The 9,648-nt window shown below is 42.6% G+C and overlaps 2 protein-coding genes across 3 annotated transcripts; one reads left to right on the forward strand and one right to left on the reverse strand.

The window, feature by feature from the left end:
- Nucleotide 1: 1 nt before the first annotated feature.
- On the reverse strand, nucleotides 2–3,555 carry tyw5 (tRNA-yW synthesizing protein 5). 2 transcript variants are annotated; one of them, XM_080019203.1, is made up of 8 exons: nucleotides 3,466–3,555; nucleotides 3,066–3,220; nucleotides 2,912–2,981; nucleotides 2,753–2,797; nucleotides 2,322–2,459; nucleotides 1,730–1,817; nucleotides 1,240–1,356; nucleotides 2–570 (listed from the first exon to the last, which is right to left on the reverse strand). In XM_080019203.1, exons 1-8 carry the CDS (start codon nucleotides 3,544–3,546, stop codon nucleotides 296–298), a joined length of 969 nt encoding a protein of 322 aa, XP_079875329.1. In that variant the 5' UTR covers nucleotides 3,547–3,555; the 3' UTR covers nucleotides 2–295. The 2 variants fall into 2 exon arrangements, with proteins under 2 accessions (XP_079875329.1, XP_079875330.1); XM_080019204.1 differs by lacking the exon at nucleotides 1,240–1,356.
- A 494-nt stretch (nucleotides 3,556–4,049) lies between these two features.
- maip1 (matrix AAA peptidase interacting protein 1) lies at nucleotides 4,050–9,572 on the forward strand. The gene is made up of 5 exons (XM_080018700.1): nucleotides 4,050–4,395; nucleotides 4,768–4,839; nucleotides 5,353–5,479; nucleotides 7,841–7,991; nucleotides 8,383–9,572. The coding sequence occupies exons 1-5, from the start codon at nucleotides 4,078–4,080 to the stop codon at nucleotides 8,459–8,461; spliced, it is 747 nt and encodes a 248-aa protein (XP_079874826.1). The 5' UTR covers nucleotides 4,050–4,077; the 3' UTR covers nucleotides 8,462–9,572.
- The last annotated feature ends 76 nt before the right edge of the window (nucleotides 9,573–9,648 follow it).

Raw genomic sequence — 9,648 nt, forward strand, 5'->3', positions numbered from 1 at the left:
CAAATATTGGACATCTATTGACGTCGTTCTTAAAAGATTTTTTTAAAAGCCTTTCCGAGAACATCCATCCTCTTTTCTGCCCAGTATCCCAAACTGCCGAAACCCACTGTAGTCACACACTACTTTCAACCTGAGAACTATGTTGTGTGTGTGGGTACAACCCAGATCCCTCGGGGGATTAATAGTCTTGTCTTATCCACCATTGTAGTAATGGTTGACCAGAAATAATTGACAGAACTCAGAGTGGCAGCAGATGCAACCTGGCTTGCAGAGTGGGCTTCTGGGTGCTGTACTCTCACAGACCCTCTTTGGTTGCATTCGAAAGAGCCAAGCGTGTCCGCTGTTGAATGCGCTGGATCATACGGCGGCCGTAGAAGTCCCGGTGGTCAGGAGGAAGTTTGTCAAGCGTGTGAAGGGCCCTCTCTAGAGCCTGAAGGGCCCAAGTCGCAGCCAAGGGGTCTTTGTTGCCATACGGGTCCTTTTTATCGTAGCTTTCTGCCGGGAGGTGGCGCCAGAACACATTAATACCTACCCCAAACTGCAGTGCAAGGGTGTTGTGGAACCATAGAGCTGTAAAAGGTGAGGAAAATGTACAAAAGTGGCCTCTTTGCTTTCCAAATACTGTAGTTTGGATAACAATGGGTTATATCTGAATGTATTTTTGGCTGCGGTTAAGGTTATGGTGAAATTGAATTGAATTTAATAGACTAAAATGACAGTAAAATAAAATGATATGGTACAAAATTGTGGTATACCCAAACAGACACCTTGAAATCTAAAATGTAACTCTTGTTTCATAGTATGGAACAAAGTGTGGTGTGCGGATGGCGTGGTTTGAGCAGCCACACCTGTACTGGGTCTGGGTTATTGAGGCCCAGGATCAGTGTGGCTGTATACTTTTTGCTCATTAATTGGTCTAATGAGCAGCAGGTAAAACCCCCATCCCCACACACACTGAGAATAGGAGCCATCTGCTCCTGGGCTTATTCCACCTAGCCCACTCTCTACAATAAACTGTGTGAAACCCCAACATCTGTTGTTGTGCCAGAGGTCCCTGAAAACTGAAAATGCCACTTGGGTGGCATATTGCAGGCGAAACTGCCAGACAGGAATTAGCATTTTAGTCAAGTTGTAAATAACACATGTAAATATTGTTTTTACATGATCATTTACATAATTTCTGCCGATCATTTAATCAAACATTCTACAACACGGGCAGTAACGGTCAATTTTTCATACCAGGGATGAAAAGCACATCACCAGGCTCCAGCACACATTCATATCTCTGTGCCTTCACAAACTCAGGAAACCTTTCCAAGTCTGGGGAGTCGATGTCCAGGACCTCGGACTTGTCACCTGGACAATCAGGTTAGAAGAGCCACGGTTTTGGAGTCGTGATATATTTCAGAAAGAACACGCACATCATGGTCAGAGAGATAGTAACTGCAGAGTAATGGTATAGATTAGGCAGGCTGCTCTTACGTTCAACTAACTTACCAGTAACAATATAATTCAATTCAATTCAATTCAATAACAATACAACGGATAATGATATATTGTCATTTTAGCGCATATTACAAAAAAATGACATCTATAGTTTGTTCCATGAAGACTGCATTTAAACCACTTTGCGGAAATGCAACTTATAAATAATCGAACCATGTACAGTAATATCCAATTGGCGGCACTTGGCAGAAAATAGTTCTATGACATTGCATAGGACTCTCACCTGATAGGTAGAGGTGTAACGCATCCTGGGGGCTGTAGAGAACCACTCTCTTCCTTCCCGTCACCTGAGCAAGCAGGTTATCCATCACCTGAAGGAAAAGAACCACACACCACATATAGGAAGACATCGTCAGGAACAGGTTATTGTCAAAGAGTAGTAGTAAGTAGTTTAATGGGTGGTTCGAGATATTTCGTTTCTGGGACAGGATCACACATTAAGTAGTTTTTGTGGTAACTTATTGAAAGATAAACCTTCTGACAATACATATAATGCAATCAAACTGTTTGGTGCAGCTACCCAGAGAGTATGCAACTTGAGTAAGATAACAGTTGAACTGAATGAAGGATAAAGAGCAATTGTATTATATTATCTAAACTGCCACATAACGACATTTAGGGACCTGTAGGCAGTAAACCTCAGGTCAGAGCACAGGAACAGCACAGCACAGCACAAAAGGTAGTGCTCCGCTGTCTTGCTCAATGACGCCTTTTTCAATACAACATTAGCTATAAGGGGGAATATCATATGGCTATTAGACACCCTGGTCATTTCTCTTACCACCATCTTGGTGACTTGAACCACCACTACTCACATCGTAGTGCGTCCATAGCTGCAGTCCACAGGAGCTGATGCGAAAGACACTGGAGAAAAACTGATCAGGTTCAAAGAATTGTGGTATGTGGAAGTCCTCTGCCAAGGAAGGGAACTGCTTACTCAGATCAGCAGGTTCCTAAGGTAAGAAAGACATGTAAAATTATATTTTGTCATTTATACCTATACTATGTAACTGCAAAAAGTCAAACTTTGCCTAGAGGAGGGCAAGAGAAATATGGTTAAAAAACTAACATGGATGAATTGTTTTTTTTTTGTTTACAGACTAATTTATTATGGAAAAACTACTTTTAAGTCTTACACACATATTTATGTGACATCTGTATTTGAGATGTACGCTTCTTTTCAACTTAATGTAGTTGTACATGTACATAGTGAACTTTAACATCTAATATAAAGTGTACTAGATACCTTCCGTACATCTTCTCCCAGTGACCGAAGGTAATAGCTCTCATCCTGACATAAAACCATAAGCATTGAGTCAGAACAGAGATCTATATAGTACACCACATAATACGCATTATTAAGATGGTACCAGTGGGAAAGGGTTTTTGTAACTGAATAACTTACATCACATAGAAAGAACTCAGAGTGCTTTTTCTCAGCTGCCCTTTTGACAAATTCGTGAAACGGCAGAGTCCTAAAAAATAGGAGATATGTAAATGATGACACTGACAACCAACGTGTGTGTGTGTGTGTGTGTATAATTTAGTGAGTGACTCACTTGTACACAAAGTTTTTTTGGAGGAAGTCCATCTGCGGGACAGTAGAGACGTGAATCCTCACATCTTTGTCGCCTCCTTTTTGCCCAAGGTATCCCACTGTCCACTTCTCCAGGCACGGGCCAAGATTCACTCCCCTCAGTACAGCTGGCCTCCTCTACAATCCAAAACGGCCTTTGTAAAATCAAACACTTCTACATGGGTCACGGGTTAGAAAAGCTTCAGAGTCTGAAGATACTCAGTGAGTTAGCTAATCAGTAAGTTAGCTAGTCAGCTAGTCAGTATAATTGAATTGCCTTCCTCATCAAGTGTGGCCCAAGAACAAAACATCCACATTGGCGAAGAAAGGCTAAAGTTTTATGCAGTGGCTGTTTTCAAATAAAAGAGCCTACTTCAACACACCTTTGGATATACATCACGAAGAAAAATGTTCCTGTCTACTTCTGTGAACATGGGGACAGGGGTCGTTCTCTGGTTCTCCATTGAACTCTCTTCCGCTCCTCCGACCACAGTCCGCCACAAACGAGTGTCACGTTCTTAATCGTCCGTCCATATACAAACAACAGTATTTTATTTTTTTTTGTATTTACTTTTACCACCACGGAAAAGTCGATTAAAGCACCTTTCGATATTTACATCTACGCTGTAGAAATATATGTAATAATAAAAAATATATCAGAAGGGGATGCGTGTTCGGTTCCACACATTCACACGCTTGATATTTTAACATTAAACTTGTTTCCAGTCGGAGGATACAGGCGGACGGACCCGAGCAAAGCAAAAGCGTAATAAACGAGTGTCACATTATTAGTCATCCGTCCATAAACACAAACAATCGTCGTTTAATTGGCCTATTCTACTTATACTGAAAAATGTAGTAAAATGTGAATCTATTTTTCGATTTCGAGAATATCACAAGTGAACGCGTGTTCAATTTTACACACCTCACATAGTTTAACGTCGGACTTGTTTCCAGTCGGAGGATACAGGTGGACAGACGCGCTGGGGGGAAAGATGGCGCTGCCCTTAGTGAGAGGTTGTCGCTGGAGCAGGTTGCCCTCGGTTCGCAATGCTGCTAACGCATGTTATGCCGGGCATTATGTTTTCACCCGGCCCGTTAGAAGGCGCCTGAGCCCGTTGCTCCCGGCGTCGGCGTCCCCGGTGCGAACTTACAGCTCCGATCGGGGAGGGCAGAAGCAGAACCAGAAGGTGGTTTTTGTTGGGATCCCGAACCCATTCATATGGTTCCGCACCAGGTTCTACTACTTTTTGATCAGAGCTTACTTTGACAAGGAGTTCAGCATCGAGGAGTTCACGGAGGGAGCCAAACAGGTGCTTTCATGCGAGCTTGCAGATACAGTTTGTAGTTTGATAAGACAAAACGATCCTGATTGTGTTTCAGTGTTGTTGCAAAGTTTATCCTTTCGATAGTTAGATGGGTGGATAGATCGATGGTCATCATGATCGAATAACATCAATGAAAATGAATAAAAATTGTCAATATGCAAGAAACCACAATAAACATGAATATATGTATCAACAATTTGCACTGTCAAAAATAAGTCTGCATACATATAATCAGTACCTGTAAAATGTATAAAATGGTTAACTTCACGACAACCTACAGCCCAGCTCAAAACATTTTTTATTTGTTTGTTTTTTAACACGTCTGTAATCTTTCTGCCTTTCTCTGTGGTGTTACAGGCATTTTCCCATGTTTCTAGACTGCTGTCACAGTGTCAGTTTGAATCCCTTGAAGGTCTTGTGGCAAAAGATGTGAGTACTCAAACTTTACAGTTGTCCTTTTGGCATAATGAAAAATAATTTTGTGCTCTGTTAACTTTGGTTACATGAGAATTGTGTATTTATTTGTAAGGGACCATATACATTATTAAACATAAATATTGACATTTGATGGATTGTACCAGATTTAGCTTCAGCCAATATTCATCTGCAATCCCTTGTCTGGTTACAATTAACATAATTACATATATTATGTGTGCCACACATACCACAATACAAAAACAACAAATATCATATTCACCTAATTGTATGACACAGACAGACAGGCAGACAATATAATCTCTGGGTGATGCAAAAGTATTTAGGGATGAAATGCATACAAAGTGTACCACAGTTGTGTTCAAGTGTGTTTGAAACATATTGTCAACAACACAAATATAACTATTGGAATATATATAATGGAACAGATGCTTGTGTTAATAGCATTACGCTGAGAAATGTTCAAATTGTGACAAGCCCATTACTTTTACAATTTTTTTTTAACAGTTGGTTGAAAAACTGGAGGAAAAATGCAAACTTCTACCAGCAAGTCACAAGAAAGCGCTCTCTGCAGATCCTGATGAGATAATGTACAGTACTCCTGGGGATGTGGGCATCTACTATGATGATAATGGTAAACATTACTGTTGACATTATTTTGGATGTTAATGAAAAAGGGACACTAAAATAATATATCTTCTGATGCACATACTTAGACACATCATCAGTAATGTATAGTAACCTGGAGTCTTTGGGTGTTTTGGGTCTTTCCACTATCATACACCCTGGTCCAGGCAACCCGACCGAGGTTGATCAAATCTCTGTGTCCAAGTGGCGTGCTTCAGACACCACTGAACCCATCTCGTTAGACAGAGCCATCTAGATGCTTTCTCAGCTGCCTTCGAGTTCTTACTGATGGCTCTTCTCCTACTTGGACCAGTGGTGCCCAGGTTTCCATAGGCTTTGCTCAGGGATTGCGCTGCAAACCTTCTGCAATCCACCTCGATCAGCATGTACCTGGTCTACCACCCCTGACTGCAACAGTCCTCTACCAGCTCCTGGTATTTTTCTCTCTGCCTCTCCTGCGCCTCCTCCACCCTCTCCTCCCAAGGACCGTGAGTTCCAGCAGGTCGAGCTGCTTCATGGCCTCAGAGACCAGGATGATGTCTGGTCCCAGCGAGGTCTGGGTGATTTGAGCTGGGATCTTCAGCTGTCTCTCCAGGTCAACTGTCATCACCCAGTCCCATGCTGTGGGCAGCAGACCAGTTAAGCAGTGCTTAGATTTCTGCTTCTTCCACTCTCCCCTTTTGACTAATTCGATCACTTTGTTGGTTGAGTGGACCTGCCTGCTGTCATTGATCCCTATGCTGATTGCCTCAGCAATGGGTTTGAGGACCTGGTCGTGCTGCCTGCGATATGGTGCCCGATGCCCAGTGCCTTGGAGCAGCTGCTGAGGATGTGTGTGCAAGGGTCCCCTTTTTGGCACACACGGAGGAAGCGGGTCGGGATCTGCCGTTCTCTGAAGCATTTTCCCTTTCTTCAGAACCATGGCCTAGGATTTTGCTGGCTTGAAACTCATGCATACCCACAACGTGAGTTTCTCCAATCCCTGCGGGATCCGTCTTGCTCCTGGCACTGATGCCGTCACTGTGAGGACGGCCATAAAGCCTCTGATTGGCTGTTGCCTGGTTCTGGACTTGCTGAGAGGGTCTCTGCGGTCGGCACTCAGTCCTTGCTGACTTCACAAGCACATTCATGACCAGAGCGAAGAGGGTCACCGAGATGGTGCAACCGGTGATTATTCCCACTTCAAGCTGGTGCTGCTCAGATGTCACTGGGCCAGAAGAGACCCTCATGTAGAATTTGCTGAGTTGCCCAGGATTTTGGGCCTGGTGCTGACCTTGCCCTTGCCCTCTTCATAACCCCTTCCACGTCGCTCAGGCAGAGCTCCCTCGGGGTTGAACGCTGTCGTTGTGTCTGGCGGTGATTTCAGTATGCTACAGGGCCCCAGAGCTTGATCTTTCTCAGGGTCAGGCGGCCGGTGCGCTTCTAAGCGAGGACTGCTTGGTCAGCTTAAAGGGATTGGCCAAGAATGCTGCTCTCTTCCTTGCCCCCTCCTTTCGCCTCCTTCTGTGCCCCTTGGGTTCTGCGCAGTGTCAGGAGTTTCTTTCTGAGGATTGCCCGAAGATCTGCCAGGCCTGCCCTCTCGACTTCCCCTCCCTCCTTGAACCGCTTCATGAGAGGTCTGAGCTCCTTCCTGATCTGCTTGATCCTGACCGCTCTGTCATTTAGAGTGTATGCCAATGGTGCTGGTTTGGCAGCCTCTGTCCCGAACCTCTCTGCTGATATACTGACAATGATTGTGGCCATTGTCTTTAGCCAGCGGTCCGCATCCCCCTTTGCAGTCACTTCCAGCACCCGATCCACATCCTCATCAACATGCTGCCACTCGTCTTCTTGCTGGATTGGGAGTATCAGATCCTTGGGTGGAGTGGAGTGCTGGCTGTCGGTGCAAGTGACACTCGGAGCCCCTGGGCGCTGTGGTTTGGCTCGGGGCCTATCTCCTCCTGTGTCTCACCTGGCGTAGTTACTGTGCACTGTCCTTGATGCCACTGTCAAGCATCTCATCCTGGCCTGGTGGATCTTCAAGCCCTTCTCCACATGGAATACTGGAAATGTTTTTACTTAAATGTCAGGTTAAAGGCACTTATCCATTAGCAATATCATAACATATTTCAGTGCGGTAAAGATGCATGGTTCTTGGTATTAGACTTGGTATTAGATATTGGGGACATTCTTTGATATCAATTAGCTTGTAGCGGTATCTGATATCAGTATTGATGCTACCCTAATGTATAGCGTTTTTACTAAAGCAGGCCTATCCGGTTGTGTTTCAGCCCGGAACCAATACAGTACAATACAGAAAATGTGTTCGTAATTTTTTGTCCATTTTGGTGATTGACATACATAATCAACATTAACTTTGTCTTTTCAGGTAGGAAGTTTGTCAGCATTCTGATGCGTTTCTGGTATATGACCAGTGCACGACTTCCTGATGACAATATGGAGGGAGCCCGCATCTTCCTGGTGGCCCTTGCTGAAGAGAGAGAAGTGGAATCCAAGCAACTGTTAACAGCAAATTATGAGTGAGTGTGTAGTGTTAAAATCTCTTAATACAATCTGTTTTTTGCAGTTATTATTATCAGGACTGATAACGATTATATTTGTAATTGGTTAATCTCTAAAATTAGATAATTAGTTATATGAAAGATGTTGAACAGAGAACTTCAAATTGCTTAATGTGTTTTCCCCTAAAGTGTAGAAGATATTTATATAATATAGAATAAAGACAAGCATTGACATTTTCATGAACTATGAAATGGCCAATTTTAGAAAGGTTTCGTCGATGCATCTGCTGAAATTATTATTCAATTACTAAAATATAATTTGACAAATTTTTGCTTGATTGATCCAATTATTTCATTAATAATTTTAAATTTTCTGACATTTCTGTTTTTTGGCCTTGATTACTCTTAGATTCCGAAGGGAGTTTACGAAGGGTGTACCACCTGACTGGACCATTACAAGGATTGAGCACTCCAAGCTCTTGGATTAGGAAGGTTTCTACTTAGAGGTTGATGATGTGGTGGATTCTGGCAGTTTCCTCCTCCACCCATTTACCTCAACCCAACCAAGGCTGGAATTTGAGCAGTGCAGCCATTAGGTGTCCTGGATAGAGGAGATGTCAGCCAACAGCAACAACAGAGATACAACAAAGAAATGTATACTGTGCGGAAGAGTTGCTATTTAAAAAAATTCTCATTATCTCGACTGTCCTTGTATTGAGTTTTGAAACCATTCGCATACACTATGCAAGGCTGAAATTTTGTTTTCAGCCATAAGAACAGATCTGTTCTTACAGCACATCTGAATCCAAAAAACAATATTTTCAATGGAGCTATCTGTGTAGAGTCTGCTTTTAAAAATCCTTACAATATGTGCCAGAAAGCCTGAATTGAATGTTCAAATGTTCCTGTGTTAATATCTAAACTCTCCCAATGTAGTGAACTCCAACCATCTGATGCTCTACGCAGAGGCTCTGAATTATTTGCAAACTGCTTTTGTATTAGGTGAATGAAGCAATGATCGGTTCATGTAAGTGAAGTGGTTATTTTGTCATTCTTAAGTGCTGCTCCACATGCCTCAGTGTCCTGATTTAGAAAACATTCACAAGCAAAAAATAAAAATCAGAATTCATGACAAGATGTGAAACCATTCCCGGGGTTTGGGGGGGCGGGAGGACCTTGTCACACAAAGTGCGACTGCAGGCTCCAATATCTCATGTTTATTGATATGGTGGATAAGGCTTGTGAATATCCAATTATTCTATGTTTTAATAGAGGACTCATTTTTCATGTAGGTGTGTAATTTAATTGTGCATGTCAGCATATAATGAGCTGAAGGATTAAGACACCTGAGTATTTGTGTCCTCTCATAACTTCAAATATCTGACCTCATTGGGGTATTCTATAAAGCCAAGATAAGCTGACCCCCATTTATTTAATGGATCAGACCTTGGGGTTTATCCAGGGACTTCCTAATCAAACAGCGTAGCTACTGGTCACTACCTGAGCTCAATTTGCTGTATGCCCCTTTGCGGTTGTCCATTTGTGATGGGAATTCTGTGTGTTTTATAGCAAATGTTTTGTAGTCATAATAAAGACTTGTAAAAATCAAAAGTCCGGCTCATTTTTTGCAATTTTGCTGCCAAAAACTGAAATTAGGTATAATATTTACTCATTA

Source organism: Zeus faber (genome assembly GCF_960531495.2).
Source record: "Zeus faber genome assembly, chromosome: 18".
NCBI classification, from domain to species: Eukaryota; Metazoa; Chordata; class Actinopteri; order Zeiformes; family Zeidae; genus Zeus; species Zeus faber.

Excerpts from the sequence above, each read along its gene's own strand:
- maip1 (XM_080018700.1), top strand. The coding sequence starts at position 4,078 with ATGGCGCTGCCCTTAGTGAGAGGTTGTCGCTGGAGCAGGTTGCCCTCG. Across the intron at positions 4,840-5,352 it reads AAGGTCTTGTGGCAAAAGAT|TTGGTTGAAAAACTGGAGGA; the intron begins GTGAGTACTCAA and ends TTTTTTTAACAG. Across the intron at positions 5,480-7,840 it reads CATCTACTATGATGATAATG|GTAGGAAGTTTGTCAGCATT; the intron begins GTAAACATTACT and ends TTGTCTTTTCAG.
- tyw5 (XM_080019203.1), bottom strand. The coding sequence starts at position 3,546 with ATGGAGAACCAGAGAACGACCCCTGTCCCCATGTTCACAGAAGTAGAC. Across the intron at positions 2,982-3,065 it reads CAAAAAAACTTTGTGTACAA|GACTCTGCCGTTTCACGAAT; the intron begins GTGAGTCACTCA and ends CCTATTTTTTAG. Across the intron at positions 571-1,239 it reads TGATGTGCTTTTCATCCCTG|CTCTATGGTTCCACAACACC; the intron begins GTATGAAAAATT and ends CACCTTTTACAG.